Genomic DNA, 20,671 nt, shown 5'->3' on the forward strand with positions numbered 1-20,671 from the left:
CTTTTTGGAATTCTCTTAGAACAAAAGTCTATATTGAACTGAAATCCACCTTCTCATTGTTTCTTTCTACAGGTCCTACTTAATACTACTGCCCTCCCTCCTAAACTCTTTGGCCCTTTTTTCAGAGGCAAGAGCCTCTATTTTCTTAGAATAGAAACTAGCCTTTTCAATAGGCAAAGTAGGAGGAGGACAATCAGTAATAAGAACAGGGGAAAGATACACATAGCTTGTCTAAGTCTTACAGATATAAATACTTTTCCCCAAAAATGATTCTTTGTTCCCATAGCATCCTTATTCCTCATAAAACTTTCTATCATACATTATTGTGAATTCTTGTCTAGCCATCTGTCTTGCTTGTCAGACCGTGAGCTCTGTAAGTAGAGGGACTGTAGCTGTCCTGTTCAGTATCAGCTAGGTAGTGTAAATAGGTAGTAAGGGTTCAAAAAAATGTTAACATTAACTGCTTCTACCTGATAAGCAGTAAGTACGTGGATGTCAACACTGATAATAAGCAAAGATGGAATTTATTCAGGATTTCCTAGAGCTAGCTCTGTGTGCTCTCTCTCACACAGTTGCTGGGCCCTCTACTAAACCAAAATTCACCTCCCCCTTTCACTCAAGTCACCTGAGTAGGTGTAGAGGTCAGTGTAACTGCAGGCTTCAGTGGGGGCCCTGAGGCCCCAGGGTTTCCAGCAGGAGCTGAACCCTTAACTGGCTGTAGGACCAGCTGCTTTACTGGTCGGCTGGGCTGGACAATGCGCTGAACAGTAGCCTGGTTCCCAGGGACCTTGGCGGCCAACACTGTATTACCAGAGACAATGGAAACACCTGGTCGAAGGGGAGTGCCGGTTAGCACTTTGGTAAAAGTGACTTTTCCACCATTGGCTGTGCCAGCCACTAGGGGCTGAGCTGTGCTGGTGATACCTTGGGCCTGAATTTGTGCCACATGGGCACCAGTGACTGAGGAGCTTGGTGGGGCTTTAAGGATAACAATCTTAGGGGCTGACTGAGGTGGCTGCCCTCCAGGACTACTAGAGGACACAGCTGTGGCAGAGACACCCATGAAAGGATTCCCTTGGCTCAGGATCTCCTGGTTCTTGGAGACCTGCAAAAGTCCTGATGTTGGCGCTGGTGTCTGTAAGACAGGTTGGGCTGGCTGCTCCTGGCTGACGGGCTGAGTGGTATAATCATGCAAGGTTAAAGATTCTGGAGCTGGAGCTGTTGATTCCTTGGGAAGTTCTGTGGGGGCTGTTTCCTCTGGTGGGGGGACCAGGTCACTTGCTGATGGATTCCCCACATCACCACCTCCACCATCCTGGTTCATCTGATCCAAGGAGTCCAGAGAGCTTGGTAGTCCAAGGGCTTCCTCAATGGGGTCTTGTGTGACCTGGTTGAAGCTGTCATCAGTCAGAGAGTCCAGGCCAAATAAATTTGGGTCATCAAACAGATCCATGATGGGGTCTGCCATCTTGGGAAAGCAATGGAGGGTACTTCCCCCAAGATCTAGGGAGGGAAGGGGAGGGGGGGTACTGGCTCTCCCCTCCCCTCCCCTATTAAGAAAAAAATGTACACAATGGAAGACTACTCTTCAGGTAAAGAGGCAAGAAACAAGTGCATGTCAGATTGTCCTGACCTTCATGGAGCAAGATGGCTAGGTCTTCAGAGGAAGATGGTAGAACTCCTGTTGTGGGAAGACAAACGAAAAATAAGCAAAGTAGGTGACCCCAGGAAAAATTTCTCCTTCTTAGGTACCACCCTTAATATCAAATCACAACAAAATAGTAAGAGGGAAATATGGGTAATCTGAGGCGGAAATAAAGAAGAAAACACCCACATTTCTGCTTCAAAATGAGACAAAAAAATAAACTCAACCCCCTTTTTGGACTCTTACACCTATACACTTTGAAGCTTTTGTCTGTCAAGATCATTCAGGTGTCTTTGTCCATTTCCTTTTCAATTATCATTCTTAGGTAAAGATCAGACAATTTAATAGTCATTCACCTTCTACTTAGATTTCTTAAGTTGGCAGACCTTAATGATATACTAGCAGCATTTCAGTGGCTGCAGATAGAGGTTTCTGAATATATTGTATTTTATAAATTTCCCTTGTATTTTAGATACTTTTACTTACTAATGGCAAAAATAATACCTTTAACCAAGCTCATAGTACAGTCTTGCTAATAAGGTTATAGTATAATTTTACCCGGGAAGTTTTGTAAAGTTTATTCTAGTTAACATATTAATTAACCTACACATAGTATTTCTGTTTTGAATCCCCTCCCCGCTTTCTCATATTTAAGATAAAAACTTGGAACACCCCATCACACCCCTAACCTCTCTCACAGCTGAAATCTTTCCCACCCTTAAAGGTCTTCTTCTCCATAAGGTGAACCCCTTTAACAACAGAACAGTTTGTGATGACCTGGTCCCTCACCTTCTTTAAATACCACAGCACTGTTTACACCTTATTGAAAGTATTTATATCTAAAATTATACTAAAATGATGAGTCTCTTGTTCATATCCTCTAAAGGCCCAAATGGTTCCCTCGTGCAAATTATAAAAAGCTGCCTGCTCCTGAAGATGCTTGTCTGCCATCTGCTGGAAAACTGTCATATTATCAATGTTGATAATGAATATGTACAATGTACACCCTGCACAATCCTGCATGGTGGTCCAGCTCCTCCTTCGCAGAGACAAAAAAGTTCCTGATAATGGGGACCATGTCTTATTTATTTGTGGATCCCTAAAGAACCAGCAGGATATCATATATACAGTAAATACTCAAAAAACATTTAATGAATTAATATGTTAGCTTGCTGTATCTGGTATGAACCATTCAGGCCTTACAGATACTAAGTAGTATTCCCTAATTTTAAGATGAGACAGTAGAAAGCTTTCCATCTTGAAAAACTGTTCTACAAATAACTGAAAGTATGTTTACTAAATCCACACCTGGGGCTTCAAGTTCATGAGAATGCTCGAAAAAGGAAAAACTAAGAAAAGGAATTATAAGTACATCAGCAATAACTAAACTATATAAAAAAGTTGTATCTGTTCTTTGTCATATGATGTCAATATTTGACAATCTTGGAAAGTCTTGATTGATAAGACCATTTCTCCTAAGTTTTAGAGGCAGTAGAGAGGAAATCTGTCAGTGATACAGTATAGGCTTTACTGAAGAAGGCTTTTCCATACAACCCCAAAACTTTTCCTCTTCCTTAACCCATTCCAGTTATCCTTACAAAACAATATAGTAATATGGGTAAATATATCCTGGACTCAGATAAAAAGAACAGACTCATCAGTAGCTGGTACATCAGTCAAAATTATGAAATCTACATGGCATCTCCACCAATGTTAAACAATTTACTCAAAATGGTGATCACACCCGGCCAGTGTGGCTCAATGGTTGACCATAGATCCATGAACCAAGATTGATTGGCTTGATTCCTGGTCAGGGCACATGCCTGGGTTGCAGGCTCAATCCCCAGTGGGGGATGGGGGCATGAGAGGGTATGCAGGAGGCAGCCAATGGATGTATCTCTCTCTATCTCCCTCTCCTTCCTCTCTCTCTAAAAAAAATCAATAAAAACATTTTTTTTAAATGGTGATCCGAAAAGTGATCGTTTAATAAAAATCTACTCTTATAATTTTATAAACTTCCTCAACACTATTATCAACTTTTTTCTAGTTATGCCCTTACTTTTTACCTATTATCTTTCATCTCCTATTTACTATCAGAGAAGTTACACTAAATAACTAAGAGATGCCATATAAAAATTACAATGAAAGTTTCCACTAATTAGTTTATGCTGGTAATAGTTTATAAATTGCCTTTTCTTCCATGGGGTATTTTGTCCTTTCCACGACTTCCTGCTAAGTCTCTACAGGTCAATACATTTACCATTTATCTCCCTTCCCAGTTTTTTAGGTCAAATTTCTGCTTCTCTTGGTTCAGTCTGGGCCCAATAATTAAAAAAAACTTCATCACTGACTTAAAGACACACCACCAAGTTTCACTGCTTCTCAGTCCCATCCCATCAACTCACTTCTACTGATCTAATTCATCTTGTACATGTGGTGTTGTTGTTTTTTTACTTAAAAAAAATTTTTTTTATTGTTTAAAATACTACATATATTAGTACATATATCTTCTTTTTTTCCCCCATTGACCTTCTCCCAGCCTCCCCTACCTCCTATTGCATGCCCCTCATCCCACCCCTGGTGTTGTTTTTTTAATATATTTTTATTGATTTCAGAGAGGAAGGGAGAGGGAGAGGGAGAGAGAAACATCAATCAGAGAGAATCATTGATCGGCTGCCTCCTGCATGCCCCCTACTGGGGATCGAGCCCGCAACCCAGGCATGTGCCCCTGACCAGACCCTTGAGTCTGCAGGCCTCAAACCTGGGACCCTTGAGTTCATAGGCCGATGCTCTATCCACTGAGCAAAACCAGCCAGGGCTCTTGTACATATTTTTAATCCTCACCCGAGGATATTTTCCCACTGATTTTTAGAGAGAGTGGAAGAGAGAGGGAAGGAGAGAAATACTGATGTAAGAGAAACACATGATTGGTTGCCTCTTACACAGCCCCAACCAGGGCCTGGGCCAGGGAGGAGCCTGCAACCGAGCTACATGCCCTTGACCGGAATCGAACCTGGGACCCTTTGGTCCAGAGGCCTACGCTCAGCCACTGAGCCAAACCATTAGGGCTTGTACATGTTTTTAAATCCTAGTCTCCTGCTCCTTTTCTAACTCCCACCTTTAAGATGTCCTTGCTCCTCAAAAGATTAAACATCTCCCAGCATATCTCCAACTTTCTTCACCCCTCCTTCTATTCCTACTTGTGGGTCATCCTGGCTGTATCCACAGCTGGCCTATCTTACGAAGCTCATCTATCCCATGGTTCAAACCTGGTAGTAAAAATAGATGTTAAGCACAGAAATATATGAAGCACTTAGATGCACCAAGTAAAGCAAGTACCTAGATAAGGAAGTCATACCTGCCCAAAATATACACGTGCTCAAAAGGAAAGACAGAATTTAATGGTTACAATTCATCACTTTTACTAATTCCAAACTAATGACAGAAACCTTGAGGGATGAGTTGGGGAGAAGTGAAACAAACTAGTCAGTTAAGGTTAAAATCCAAGACCATCACCTATATTCTCCAAATAACAAGCCAGTTTACACTAGGAAATACTTTATATAATAGTCCCGCATCTCACCTCCTCTGCCTTTTTAAAAAATATATATATTTTTATTGATTTCAGAGAGGGAGAGGGAGATAGAAACATCAATGATGAGAGAGACTCATTGATCAGCTGCCTCCTGCACGCCCCCTACTGGTGATCAAGCCCACAACTGGGGCATGTGCCCTTGACCATATTAGAACCCAGGACCTTTCAGTCTGCAGGCTGATGCTCTATCCAGTGAGCCAAACCAGCTAGGACTCACCCCCTTCTTCTCTTTTCCTTCAATGTAATTCTAAACTTGTTCTTCTGCAGTTTTATCACCTTTAATATAGTTCTTCTTGAGGTTTTGTGGTTTTTTTTTTAGAGTTCTAACTCTCCTTTTATTTTACAGATCTTCTTACCCTTGCCCATTTCAATTGTCCAATCATAAAGGACTTTAATTCTATTCTACTTTCCCATCTCAATCTCCCCATACTTTGCAATAAAGCAGTGACTCTCAACTGGGAGATGGAAGGCACAGTAGTTTGAAAATGTGTATTCAATCTCCTAATTTTATATTTAGCAAATGGAAAGAGAAAACACACACCTCAGTGTTTAGGTTACTTATATCAGTAAAACTGGACAAAATTTTCTTGGCTAGTAAGGATGTATAAGAGATGGGGGCAGCGAGTGCTGGAGCAGAGAAAAAAGAAGCATCCCTGGCTCAGGGGTTATTGACACCTGTAGTGGGATATGATTTCTTATGGTCTCTCAAAAGGGAGTTTATCATAGTTATTGCTTATGATGGATGAGAAACACTGCAACAGTTGTCTAATAGATAACATCCATTCTCCGTTCACAGATTTCTCTGTACTGACCATCCTATTAGAGCTAATGTATGCCATATTGACAAATGCTGACTCTTTCTTTTTTTTGGGAAATACGTACTTTTACAAAGTACCACTGATGCCCATTTAACCTCTAACTGCTCTAACATTCAGAAAATAACAAACTATTTTATTTCAAAGTATAAATCTTGTTATTGGAAACTGTATCCTTTGAAGAGGATCAGCTGCAGACAGATATATAAACACATGTTACTGAAACACAAGAAGCTCAGAAGCAGCTTAATTTGAAATGAGAAATCCCTTGAAAATAAAATAATCAGAAGGCCTAAAATGAAAATCACCAATATAATTTTAAAAGAGGATTTAAAAACTGTACCATGGAGACATTTGTGAGACCCAAAGGGTCTCAAATTTTATAAAGAAATGGGAAACAAACACCCAAGGTGAATTTAATCACAATTTAGGGTCAGCAAGGGATCTACAGCAAAGGATGGAAGGGTACAGACCATAAGAACTGGAGCTTTTAACTTGGAGCCACTCAGATTTTCTCAAGAAGACTGAGATCCTAGGCCATTTTCTCTATCTTCGCTATTCTCATTGCTAAATGTGACTACCCTGTTTTCGTTTTCCCAATTACTTAAGGAAAAAGCACTCACACCTCAATCAGATGTATGGACATTTGGGGGCAAAGATGTAAAGTGAGCCCTCCTGAATAAACAAGAAAAGCAAAATAGACAACTATGAAAGCTAAAAGAATGTACGTATGTCCAGGGGGTAAAGGAGAAACTACAGAAATCATATACTCATATGAAAGGAGGGAAGGGGTAAGGTAAGGAAGTCAGGGGTTTATGAACAGGGAAACGCGACTGGGGGTGGGGGTGGCGGGGACCCGGGTAGATTACCTGCTCATACTGCCGGGGTTGGTGCCAGTAAGGCCCATACAGCAGAAGAGGGAGATTTCTGGCAACTGGCGCCCCCCAAATGGAGATGAAGTACATGCACTTGAAGGAGGGAGCTAGCGGGGTGCCCTCCAGAGTGGGGATGGCCAAGACGGGAAGATGCGGGGGGGGGGGGGCGGAAGGGGGGATGTGGATGCCCGGGTGGGAGCAATGTTAGGGCGGAAGCTACAGGCTGGGAGGCTCGACAAGCCCAGATGGAGAAAAGGAGCTGTGCCTCACCCTCGTGTAGGAATAGAGGTGCCTTTACCTGCAGCGGCGTGGGGGGCCGGTTCGCCCCTCTCGCTGTCTCTCCAGCACCAGTTCCCCCTCCTCCTGCGCAACCTAACTTCATGCTCCAGCCCGCCCCACGCCCTCATTGGCTAAACTGGACTGCCACTCACAGAGAAGCAAAAACGCAAAACAGCGTAAAGGGTGGGACTTGGGAGAGTTTCCCCTCCCCCGCCACCTCGGGTTAGGTTGAGAGCGCACGGAGAGGCCTATCCGGTTTCTAGGGCCCAGGCGAAGCCTGCAGCTTGCTTGGAAAAAAAAGGGGCCTGGCCAGAGGAACTGTCTCATGCTGCGGGAAACTAGTCCTAGGGATTAAATTCCCTACCACCAACACTGTATTCTGTACACCAAAGAGCATAAACTCAGGAGGGAGGGTTCCACTCCAGGCAAACTCTGCCTCCTCCTGAACTCCCTGCCTTCTAGCAGCCCTGTCAACTCTTCTGCTGTAGTGACTTTAACTTATCCCCCTACCCATTAAAGGAGGCCATATCTTCTCTCCATCATGGGAGCGAGGCAGTCCAGTACTGGGATATGGAGGCCTTTTACTCTTAAAAGATAAAGCACTCTTTCTGCCACAACTCCAAATGCTGGTTTGCATTCTTGACACTCCAACCCGTGGGCAGCAGTATCTCTTTCCAGGAGCCCTCCAACATTCCCAGCCCCTTCCCTCCAAAACAGCCCCTCAACTCACCACAAAACCCGATCTCCTGCCCCCTCAACTCACCACAAAACCCGATCTCCTGCCCCCATCTCATTTCTGTTAAAACTGAACTCCTTTGGCATACTGGCCAGTGTCCACTTTGCTATGCCACTTGAAATCACTCTAATCCCCAAGGAGACTAGTCAACTCCAGAGTGATGATATGCAAGCTTAAATCCCCCAAAGTAAACTGCTATTAAAAAGAGTTGCTGATGATCTGACCACATTTCCTCTGAAATGTAACCATTAAAATTCTACTTTCTGTACTCTAGGACACAAACGAGGAAGCAGATTAACTTGGCTGTAGAGCTCCTATTTTTAAACATTCTAGCATTACCGCTATTGCTAGGAACACCCAATTACCACTTCTGTAAACAGCAATACTGTTTTCCCATTCACACAGGCTCAAAATCTCATCCTTATTTCATTTCTTTGCATTATCAAAATCTTATTTATCCTCTAAGATCTACATCAAATGCCTCTTCATTTTCTCTACATTTGAGTATATGATATACCAAGTAATGTGGTTGTATTAGAGAACCAAAGAGGAATAGATATGACCTCTACCTTCAATATATAGGAGTATATTTGAGTATAAATGTGGGGAGAGGGTAAAGAGTAGGGAATTATGACAGGAGTGACGAATGTAAACAATTATAATACAAGGTGATATGTGCAAGGAAATAAGCAGAGGGCTATTAAGAAACAATGAAAGAGACTTAATTTAGTACTTTCTTCATGGAGGAAGAGTTAACTAGGGAAGGTAAGTGGGCTACAAAAAAGATATTCAGGCAGCAGGAACAGTAAAGAGGAAAACAAAACTAAGCACAGCAATGAGAAACAACATGAGACATGTAGTGGAAACTTTAAGTAGTTGTGTAGTTCAGTCTTGACAAAGTGTAAATCACAAAAAACAAATTAGAGGGAGATGAGATGGAAAGGATAGGTAAGGGCCAGACCCTGCAAGGAGGACCTTGAATACCATGCTAAAGCATTTTTAAAAATTTTTGTTAATCCTTACCCCAGGATATTTTTTTCATTGATTTTTAGAAAACGGAAGAGGGAAGAGACAGAGAAAGAAATATCAATATGACAGAGACACATCGATTGGTTGCCTCCTGCATGTGCCCTGACCTGGGCTGGGGATGGAGCCTGCAACCGAGGTATGTGCCCTTGACCAGAGTCGAACCCAAGACCCTTCAGTCCGTGGGCCGATGCTCTAACCCAGTGGTCGGCAAACTCATTAGTCAACAGAGCCAAATATCAACAGTACAATGATTGAAATTTCTTTTGAGAGCCAAATTTTTTAAATTTAAACTTCCTCTAACACCACTTCTTCAAAATAGACTCGCCCAGGCCGTGGTATTTTGTGGAAGAGCCACATTCAAGGGGCCAAAGAGCTGCATGTGGCTCGCGAGCTGCGGTTTGCCGACCACTGCTCTAACCACTGCATAAACCGGCTAGGGCTAACACATTTTCTTATAGGTGGATGAGGAACCACTGAAACAGGGAATGACATGGCCAGAACTGCATTTTGGTTAGCTAACTCTGGCTGTTAGGGAATAGATTTGGGGGATGAGGGTACAGAGTTCACAGAAGCAGTTAGGAGGCCTACTATGGTAGTCTAGAAAAGGGTTCTATAGTCATATTTGCTGATTTTTCTTTCTGGCCAGCAACAAAAAGCCACCTTCCTACATTGGGGTAATAGCTCAGATAAGAGTCTTCAATGGAAGGCTGGATATTAACTCCTACTACAGAGCCAGGGAGCAGGGGGAGGGAGGAGGATGTTGGAGGTGGAGGTCTCACCTTCACTTTCTGGCAGAGACAAAGTATACACATGACCCTAGGCTAATTTAACTGGACAGACCTTAGGGGAGCTTTGACTTTGAACAGGTAATGCAAAGACCCAAAACAAGCAGTTAGACAACATTCAGCAATGGCAGACAGCAGAGTATTACTGCATCATCTTAAACAGACTGTTCAGTGGTGTGACCTTGGCTATGTTTTCCACATCTCTAACTTCCCTTGGTTTTAGATAATTTTTTAAACCAGATTCTCTAGCATTACCATTGATTTTGTAAGCCATACAATATCCATCCAATAAATTCCCTTTCTGCTTAAGTTAGCCAACTTGATTTTTATTGTTTGCAAACAAGATGTTTAGAGCCTAAATCATAGCAATGTAGTGGTTCAAAAGGTAATGATGGGAAGGAAGGGAAAGAGCTGATTAATGCTTATGAGATAAAAAATGGTAGAACCTGGAGTTTAGAGGCAAAGCTGAGTTCAACCATGTTGAGTTTGTGGCCTATAGTATGCTGAGTAGTGATATTCAATAGGAGGTTGGATATATAAATCTAGCAGTTGGCTTGGTGATAGATGTAGAGTTACCAGTATCTAAATAGCACTTTCAAGAGTGAGGATTACACAGGGAGTGTGAAGAGCAAAGCAAGAATATGAAATACTGCACCAATATTGTTGGGGAGACAATAGAGAATACCGGGGTCTGTGAAGAATTGGAGACCCCATGTCTATTCCAAAGCAAGTGGCTGCTATTTAGCTCTAGTTAAGTGTTGCCATATGGAAATGTACATCCAAGGTTGAGAGAGAACTTCAGATTTTTCTCAAGCCAGAAATAAAGTTTATATAAATCTTTTAGGTTTTAAATGATACTGAATAAATAAATAAAAAAGATAACTAACTTTTTAAAATATGTTTTTATTGATTTTAGAGAGGAAGGGAGAAGGAGAGAGAGTTAGAAATATCAATGAGGCAGAATCATTGATCAGCTGCCTCCTGCATCCCCCCAGTAGCCTCCCTACTGGGGATTGAGCCTGCAACCCGGGCACGTGCTCTGACCAAGATCGAACCAGTGACCTCCTGGTTCATAGGTTGATGCTCAACCACTGAGCCACACCGGCCAGGCATTTTTAAAAAGTGTTTAAAACTTTATACAGGTTAAATAAAACGCTTAGCTGGAAACCCAATTAATGAGCTTTTTGGTGAGAAAAGCTAAGGAGGAACTCAGGAGAACATCAGGATTTAAGAATCAGAATAAGCTACACCTACCAAGCAGTTAAAGAAGGAAAAGCTAGAGAAGCAGAGTGGGCAATGTCACAGAAGCAAAGAGAGTAGAGTATTGCAGGGGAGAAAGAGTGATCGATTATATTGAAGCAAAAATGTCCAATAACAAATGTCCATTGGATTTAATAACTGAAAACTCCTTGATCCCTACTTTTCATTGTCAAGCCAAAAGTAATCAGTGTGATACGAGCTTTCACAGCATTTTAAGTACTTTTTAAAAATAATTATCTTCTATTTTGTATTTCACTTATATTTGTACATGGAGGTATAATGAGCTTTCAAGTCAGAGGGATGAGGGTTAAAATCTTTGTCCCACCAAGTAAATTAACCTTTTTGAGTCTAGTTCATTTCTCTCTACAAAGAGGGATCAAGTTATAGGGCCACTAATGAGGATTAATAAAACACCTAGCACAATATTTTGCATATACCACTATGGTACTCAACAAACATTGCTGGATAGATAGTTGGGAAAAAATTTTGTTTTTGCCAGTGTTCTCCACCTAATCAGTTTTAGTGGGATCATCACCCCAATTAATGGCCTCTAAAATAATTAATTTCAGCAAGTTAATTCCTGTGAGCTTGAATGTACAGTCTAGCTCTCTTCCTCTGTATTAAATCTAATTTAAGGCAAATGGGAATAACTACACTTTAGATTCCAGAGTCTGAGGACCATGTTCAACTAACTGGCTTTGTTTAGTCTAAACCTACAATCAAGATGTTCTAAATCACTAGTATCCAACTTTGAATGGTGAGAGACCTAAGTTAAGACTCTCAGGGATCCAAGGAAGGGCCATAAAGATTTCAGAAAAGTCAGTCACACCCTGAAACACTTTTTTCAATTGGCTTCCAATATTCCACACTTTTCTGGTTTTCCTCCTACCTCTAACTAGTTCTCCTCTGCTATTCTCCTCTACCAGCCTTTAATTGTTCAAGTTCACCAAGCTTTGGTCTTAGAACCCTTTTTATTTATCATTCTATATTTTCTTTTCAAGAATATCTAATTCACATGCATGGCCTCAATTATTATTCACTTTTCCCACCAAATTATCTATATGTGTAATGTCTCCTGAACTAGTGCAACTGCCTTCTAACTGGTTCCCCTCCATTCTGCCTGTTTAATTTTTATTTATCCTTCAAAGCTTATTTCAACATCATCATTTCGAAAAAAGCTTTCCCTGACCTTCAAGACAAAAAGCCAAATTTATGCAGTATACGTTACATGACAGGCACTCTTCTAAACAATGCAAATATAGAACCCATTTCATTTTCTTAAGCCTAAAATAACTATATTTTATAAATGAAAAAACTGAGGCACAGAATGATAAGTAATTTTCTCAACATCCACAGCTGGCAAAAGCAGTGCCAGACTCAAATTCAGGCAGCGTGGCTTCAGAAGTCACGATCTTAACCACCCTACTACATTATGCTCTTGGTTACATGCCCCTGTTATAAACTGTCTTTTAACATCCACAACTTTTTTGTAGTACAGACTGAACAACTGATTATAATATAATTAATAATTTGATGCCCTCCCCCCCCCATATTAGAATGCAAATTCTACAGGTCAAGGACTGTGTGTAAGTTGTTCATTACAATATTCCCTTTGCCTATCGGGTGGTAATAGACATTCAATATACATTTGTTGAAGGAATGCATGTTCAACTTCCAGCCAAAGGTTTGTGGGAGTGAGAGGTAATGGGGAGGTTTCTGGCAAAAGCAAGGGCTTCTCTCAGAATGCAGAGATAGTAACAAATTAATGGGCAGTGGCACATTTTTCTACCAGAAGCATTCAGAAGAGGCATCATAAAATCATAAGCATCTTCACATTTTAGGACCTGTAAAACTGAACACAGCTTTTACATATAGCAAAAGGGGCTACAGGCAATACCCATCAAAACACTGTTTTCTATAGTGGGACAGTGTTGAAAGTAATGAAATTTTAGTCATCTTCTTTAGGCTTGGGACCATAAAGACTCAGTGGTGGCCAATTTAAAGCTGTGGCAAGCAGCAACTAGATGACACTATACCCATATGACTCGAAAATAGGGCATGGATTCATTTTTAAGTCAGCCTCATTATGTGTGTTTTTTTCTTCCAGTAAATACCTCGGAGTTTTGCTCTCTCTGAAACAGAAAATAAGAGCCTAATCTTTAGGTCCTTTGGTCAAGTTAGACTGGATCTTACTCTTCACTGGCACACGGTCACCAAGGTGAAAGTAACATTCTGGACTACAGATGGGGAATATATAACTGGATCAACACATCCACCTTGTATGATGCCACTTTTGGTCATTCAGCATAGTAACAAAATACATGTAATTTAGGCAACAGAATCCTGGTTCTCTTTATGCCCCCCCCCCCCCACACACACACACACCGCTCTTACATGCTCTACTTTTACTGGGGCAATATACATACATTTGCTCAGCCTAACATAAAAATATAAGTATTTATTTATTATGAGGGATTGTTTTCATTGCAACATTTATGTTAAAAAGGTGTGTGTGGCAGGGGGAGGAGAAACATTATAAAGCACTATTATCACACCTGTGCCTCTAGGCACAAAAAATGACCCCAGTGACATGTGACTAATGAAAACTTCGTGTGCCACTTTGACGTGCATTAGCTAAAAATATGGAGTTATTTGCAAGACAGACCAAGTGATTTTCCCGTGTGGAGCTTAAAGTATTTCACATGCTCTTATCTTCAAAATAACCAACTTAAATAAAAGAAACAAACTATGATTTTTTTTTGCCTTTTAACAGACAGAGATACAAAAAAATGTTATATTTTCAAGGTTCTACAACTGCTAAAGGCACAGCTTTAACAAGCTACCAGATGCCTATTTGTCTCATGTTGTGGTCAAAGAGAGTTCTCCCACAGGGGTCAGCACTGAACCTTTAAATAGGGGGAAGCTAGATAGTGAATGGGACTTTGAAGTCCAACAGACTAGAGTCCTACTCCTAGTTAAGTTACCTAACCTCACTCTCTTATTCTTTTCTCTTCTATAGAATGAAGTTAACATCACATACATTTCAGGATTATTCTGAAGATTAAAAGATAATGTACAGCCTGACCAGTGTGGCTCAGTGGTTGAGCATCGACCCATGCACCAAGAGGTCGCAGATTCAATTTCCAGTTGAGGCACAAACCTGGGTTGTGGGTTTGTCCACGGTGGGGGCGTGCAGGAGGCAGCCAATCGATGTTTCTCTCTCATTGATGTTTCTATCTCTCTCTTTCTCCCTCTCTTCCTAAATATCAATAAAAACATATCTAAAAAGAAAAAGATAATGTACAATGTTTGGCACACAGTAGGAAAATCAAAAGAAGTTTATTATTCCCTGTCCAATAATTTAAAAGAGTACCTCTAAAGATTTCTCTCAAAGCAAAATTACTCCTTTGAGACTTGGCTGAGCTGATCTACTAAGCATAATGATGGAATACTGAAATAGATGTAAAAGTTTCCCAATTACAATAGCAGGACTGCTGGGTGGGATGAAAAGACTCTGCTGAGAAAGCAGTGAAACCCTTTAACCTCAAGCCCACGGAAAAGACTTCAACCAGCACTGGTGTCTAGGGCAACATCCAGGTAATTCAATTAATAATTTTTCATCTTTGTAGGAATGATGCCAGTGTCTATCTCCTACTACTCCATTTACTTCACAATGCCTGCTCATGGGAACTTACGTTCTCCAACTAAGCAGGCTGTCCCTTGGTAGTTCATATGCCCAGATTCAGCTGCCTCAACTTTTGATTCCCATGGTCTTTAGGAGAGGAGTGATCATTCCCTACATATAAGACCTTACGAAAAAGCTTGCCCCAACAGGAGGCATACCTGAAAAATAAGCAAAAGCACTACATTTTACAGGAGAATTGATGTGTTACTAATGTGCCCCACTCCACAGACAAGAGGTAAAAAAAGAACGACTGAGCACTGATTAGAAGTAATGAAGAAACCACCGAGTGAAAAGTTCAGTATCCATGCCCTGACCGGTTTGGCTCAGTGGATAGAGCGTCGGCCTGCAAACTGAAGGGTCTCGGGTTCGATTCCGGTCAAGGGCATGTACCTTGATTGCGGGCACATCCCCAGTAGGGGGTGTTCAGGAGGCAGCTGATCAATGTTTCTCTTTCATTGATGTTTTAACTCTCTATCCCTCTCCCTTCCTCTCTGTAAAAAAATCAATAAAATATATTTTAAAAAAATTCAGTATCCATGCAACTTGGTAGCCCCTATTCAAAAATCCAAAGTTTTTCCCATTCAGTTTATTTAGGCAGATGTATATCTGATAAACGATCGACGCCCTGACCAGTTGCTCAGTGGTTAGAGCAGGGGTGGGCAAACTTTTTGACTCGAGGGCCACAATGGGTTCTTAAACTGGACCGGAGGGCTGGAACAAAAGCATGGATGGAGTGTTTGTGTGAACTAATATAAATTCAAAGTAAAGGAGTGGAGGGGAGAGCAAGAGAACCCTCCACTCTTTCAGCTCCGAGGGCCGGATAGAACAGCCGAACGTGCCGGATCCGGCCCGCGGGCCATAGTTTGCCCACGGCTGGGTTAGAGCATTGGCCACAGGCCCAAAGGGTCGTGGTTTCAATTCATGGTCAAGGGCATGTACCTGGGTTGCAAGTTTGATCCTGGACCTGGTCAGGGAATGTGGGAGGCAACCAATCAATGTGTCTCACAACGATGTTTGTTTTCTCTCTCTCCCCGCCCCCTTTCCTTCCTTCCACTCTTTCTAAAAATAAATGGGAAAAATATCCTAAGGTGAGGATTTAAAAAAAAAAAAATCCTGCTATGATTTGGACTTTAAAAAGGCAGCCCAACTACTGAAATCACCATTTCCTCAAGAACTTAACGAAGAAGAAAATCCCATATCATTAATGGGACAATGTACAAATTATTCCATGTCCCAAAGTACTAATTCCCAAAGATGTAGTGGACCCCCAAAGTATGTAGTGAAAGAAAAAAATGAAAGTATGTAGTGGGGGCCCAGCCAATGTGGTTCAATGGTTGAGCATCAACCTATGAAAGGGGAAGTCACAGTAGGATTCCAGGTCGGGGCACATGCCCAGCTTGCAGGATTGATCCCCAGTGTGGGGCGGACAGGAGGCAGCCTATCAATGATTCTCTCATTTGATGTTTCTATCTCCCTCTCCCTCTCCCCTTCCTCTCTGAAATCAATAAAAATATATTTTTTTTAAAAAAAGAAGGAAGTACATAGTGGGGAAAAAGAAAATACAAAACCTTTGGATATTCCAAGGATTTCTATAATGACAATGAAAGACAATTGGAGAAACCTGAAAGATTTTACAGCGCTTAAAATCCTTTCTCTCAGGTGAAATTAAGAATTAAGTTAATATACTTCCTTTCTCAGAGAAGTACTGACATTGTTTTAGAAGAATTACAGACACTCAAAACCAAAAAGTCTTATTATAGAATTAGAAGGTACTGGAGTATTGGGGCATTACCAAAAGAATTAGAACAATCACATTTAATGTGCTGACATACAGGGGAGAAAAGAAGCACAGTACTATTATTGCCTAGTAATCTGAATAGCATGTCATATAATTGCCTTTTTAAAATGAAATAAAGTCTGAAAATGCCAAATAAAATTAAGCCATACACAATAAACTTCTATGGAAATGTACAGAGGAAAGGGATGTTTCATTCTTTCAATGACAAACCCAATATTTTCTTAATAATTATGCTTAAGAGCAAGTTTCTTGTTAAAATCCTTGACTTGTCTTTGAATTTTTGGGGGTATTTTTATTTGAATAGGAGTGGGCCTGATGTTCTGGGAAGTCTTCGCAAACACACTAATAAGAATATATTTAGATAGTCTGAAATTGAAGAGGCTAGAACACTGTCTAGGTTTCCTACACTGTTTAGAATACATTCCTGGATCCATCACTGCTGAAGGTGAATGTAAAGCAATTATCCATGCCAGTCTAGTTTCTGGTTAAGCCTGCTGGACTTTGATTATCATGTAACATACATTAGTGGGTAGAAATTAAGTGTTTTATTTTTAAAAGTCTCCTGCTGCAATCTGAAGGCAAGAATTAAGGTATTTTTTAATTGATCATTTTGCTTCATTAAACAACCAAGAGCCTGGTGAAGGACAGAAAGTAATAGATAAGTAAAAGGTCAAAAAAAAATTTACAGATACCTATAGAAGAGCATAATGAGAAATTCGTAGTTTAAATTTAAAACATCCAGTAACAGCCAGAACCGGTTTGGCTCAGTGGATCAAGCGTCGGCCTGCGGACTCAAGGGTCCCAGGTTCGATTCCAGTCAAGGGCATGTACCTTGGTTGCGGGCACATCCCCAGTAGGGGGCGTGCAAGAGGCAGCTGATCGATGTTTCTCATCGATGTTTCTAACTCTCTATCCCTCTCCCTTCCCCTCTGTAAAAAATCAATAAAATATATTTAAAAAACAAAAAACAAAAAAAAACATCCAGTAACAAATGTGTGATACCTTAATCAATAAAGAAATTTTTTTAAAAATATATTTTATTGATATTTTACAGAGAGGAAGGGAGAGAAATAGAGAGTTAGAAACATCGATGAGAGAGAAACATCGATCAGCTGCCTCCTACACACCTCCCACTGGGGATGTGCCCGCAACCAAGGTACATGCCCTTGACCGGAATCGAACCCGGGACCCTTCAGTCCGCAGGCCGACGCTCTATCCACTGAGCCAAACCGGTTAGGGCAATCAATAAAGAAATTAATAAAAAAATAAAATAAAACATCCAGTAACTACAAAAAGATGGACTTATTTTGCAATACAAATACAATGAAAATCTTAAAGGCAGTATTAAAGAGTTAGAACACACACAAAAAGAGCTAAATTACAACTTCATATATGTACACACATAAGACAAAACTGAGAGGTTAAAAGAGGGAAAAATCATTCAGGATAAAATTTAGAATGTAATAAGTGGTTAAATAAACTTTCAGGCAACGGTAAACAGTTTCATATAGAACTACAACTATCACTTGGGTACTAGAAACCATTAATGTTTCTCTACATTCCTTAAAAGGCCTCAGCAAGACAGAAGCAAAAAGGTGCAATGTTAGTGAATAAAAAAACCATGAAGTGAACAAAATCGTAATGGAGGATGAAAGGAAGACCACTAACTTTGTAAATAAAAGAATAAAAAATTTACTAAAGGGGAGCTCTATAAAGTTAAGCTGAATAAAATATGAAGTGACTGCCTATGAGAGAATCAAATGTTAAAGGTAAGATAGTAAACACAGTACTAGGTTGGTCACGGTAGTGTAAGGGTAGTTCATGCAAAGGCCTGCAGATTAGGGACTTGCTCAAATGCAAGCCCAGAAGAGGACTGACTTCTAGGGGTGAGGGTGAAAGGGCCAGTAAAATATTTGTCTCTGTTTATCCCCGAGGTATTAGGCTCAATGTAAGCTCAGAAGATATCTTAACTCTTGCAGGGCTGTGGACACAGTATCTCTAAAGCATTTGGCATCTCTCTGAATGTTCTGAAAGTGTTACAGTATTTCAGCAGATGGGAATATCAAATCTCATTCTTTCAGTAAGCAAGCACAGTTCTTGGCACCCCCCAAGTAATCTTAAGTGGTAGTTTTGCTTAGAAAGATCTCGCTGTTTCATAAGATGTGTGCAATGGTTTTTTTTTTTTTTTTTTTTTTTTTTTTTAAGACAGATTTCCCCTTACCATCCTACCTTAGCTATCAGAAAGTTGACCCTTCACATAAAATGTCAAATTTTTCATTTTAAACCAAAACTCTGCAGTGGTGGTTATTATAATGCCAGGATTCTTCCACTCCAGCACCCAGCGATGCTGCAGACAAGGCTGTCCTAGGAAACACAAGATCTGTGTTTCCTGGTGATTCACAGCCAGCTCAGCAGATTTGTGTCATTTTCTATCCTTGTCTAAATGAATTTTGTCAATTTGGGAACTGACAAAATCAAAAGGCCAGATGCAGAAGACAGATCAAACAACATGGGGAAAGTGTGAATTGTGCAAGTACCCGTACACTGATTCATCAAATGCCTTATCAAAATCCATTACTTCTTTGCTACTTCACTTTTAAACCTCCCACCCGAGCCTGTACACACACACACACACACACACACACACACACACACACCCCTACCCTGTCTTTGGCCCGTTTACTTCATCCTGCCTTGCAGACCCACTGGTATGCCACTCTTGCAACTCAGGCCTTCTTAAACGAAAAATGTTTTCCTTATCATAACTCTTGTTAAGGGACAGGATAATTCTAAAATACTTGGAATGGGAAGCTTCTCACACTCTGGCCCTAAGAGGTTGACAATCTGTTCCGAAATCTATTTGGTGACCAAACTCAAAAGAAATTCTGCAGAAGAAATTATCTAATTAACTAACAGAGAACGTTATTCACATCACAAACGCAACATCTAGTACCTAAGTGCCCTACACCAGATGGGCCCTGAGCTGATGATGGTAGGATAACCCAGTCAGAGATTCCCTACAGAATGGACAGGCTCAAACAACAGAGGAGTAAATGATCTGGGGCTGTCGGTGTGTGTGAGGGCAGGACGCAGTCTGGGTCACCGATTATGCAGCTCCTCTGGCTGGTGTTTGGGACGTTCTTTAAAAGAAAAAGACATCGAATACTAAGTCTTTGACTTTTGGCTCACTATGCTTAGTCACTGAAAAGAGTGGTTGACTAAACATCTACACCCCTATATACCTACATTGTACACCTCTTCTTCCAAGACCTGAATCACTTCAGGCCTGCCCCTCAACAGGCAGGAGCTGCTGCATTTGCACAGCTGCTGCAATGGCAGGGAAGTTTCCTGCGACACCAGAGACAGGTAAATAAAGAAATTGCATTAGCTCAGAGGTAAGGGGAGGGGTCTTCTGCCAGTGAAGAGTTTACATAATGCAACAGAAAACCAGTAAGCTCTGCAGACCTGTCAATGGAGAGGCAAGGTTTGGGCTCCTCTCCGCCCCCACTCCCGCCCCCACCTCTAAACACTCTCCAAAAGCCTGCTCTTCTCTCCTAAAGATCCACAGAAATTACACATAATAATGTATAACAATCTGCACACGCTTACCCCATGCGTTCCTACCCACTTTTACTACTAAAATACAAGAACACAAGCCAAAAAAGACCCCAAAAAACAATAACCCTAATCTCTCACTACTGAGTCCAAAGTATGGAGTAACCAAACGGAGCCGGGGAGTTCTCCTTCCTCTGAAGGGGCAAGGAGAACAAGGAGCTGCCTTAAAACCTACACCACGCCCAGTAACGCAATGACAAGCCCTAAAACTCCACAGCGGCCGGGGCAGCTCCCTCCGCGGCTCGGCGCGGCTGGGGCCCAGCGGCCGGCCGCCGGCCGCTCCCCCGGCCTCTCACAAAGGAGAATGGTTCAGTCCAGAGCATCACCCAGCACCTGATCCCTTAACAACTGGCGGGCGGGCAAAGGGCGGTGGATCGAGGAAGAGGATGAGTTACTGAAACCAATTCTAAGAGCCTTAGCCTTTGCAAAGACCCCTGGACCAGCATTGAGGAGCGGGCACAAACGGGAAGCCTACCTGAACCAGTCCCGGCACTTCCTTTCCAGCCAGCTTTTCAACTCACCCTTTCGGAGAACAAGGCGCCTTCCGGCGGAGC

General features: G+C 41.4%; 1 protein-coding gene across 5 annotated transcripts in view; it reads right to left on the bottom strand.

Annotated features, from left to right (window-relative positions):
* Positions 1-20,671, bottom strand: part of CHD8 (chromodomain helicase DNA binding protein 8) — a 62,205-nt gene extending 41,534 nt beyond the window's left edge. For 2 of the 5 annotated variants that reach the window (XM_080686185.1, XM_080686183.1), the window contains exon 1: positions 626-1,599. In XM_080686185.1, coding sequence (XP_080542311.1) covers positions 626-1,468 — 843 coding nt within the window. In that variant the 5' untranslated portion in view covers positions 1,469-1,599. Of the gene's footprint in view, positions 1-625; positions 1,600-1,633; positions 1,682-7,228; positions 7,318-20,592 lie in introns of those variants that run through there. The other 3 variants (XM_080686187.1, XM_080686186.1, XM_080686184.1) reach the window with 3 other exon arrangements.

The sequence above is a fragment of the Plecotus auritus genome, assembly GCF_963455305.1.
Source record: "Plecotus auritus genome assembly, chromosome: 1".
Lineage (NCBI taxonomy): Eukaryota > Metazoa > Chordata > Mammalia > Chiroptera > Vespertilionidae > Plecotus > Plecotus auritus.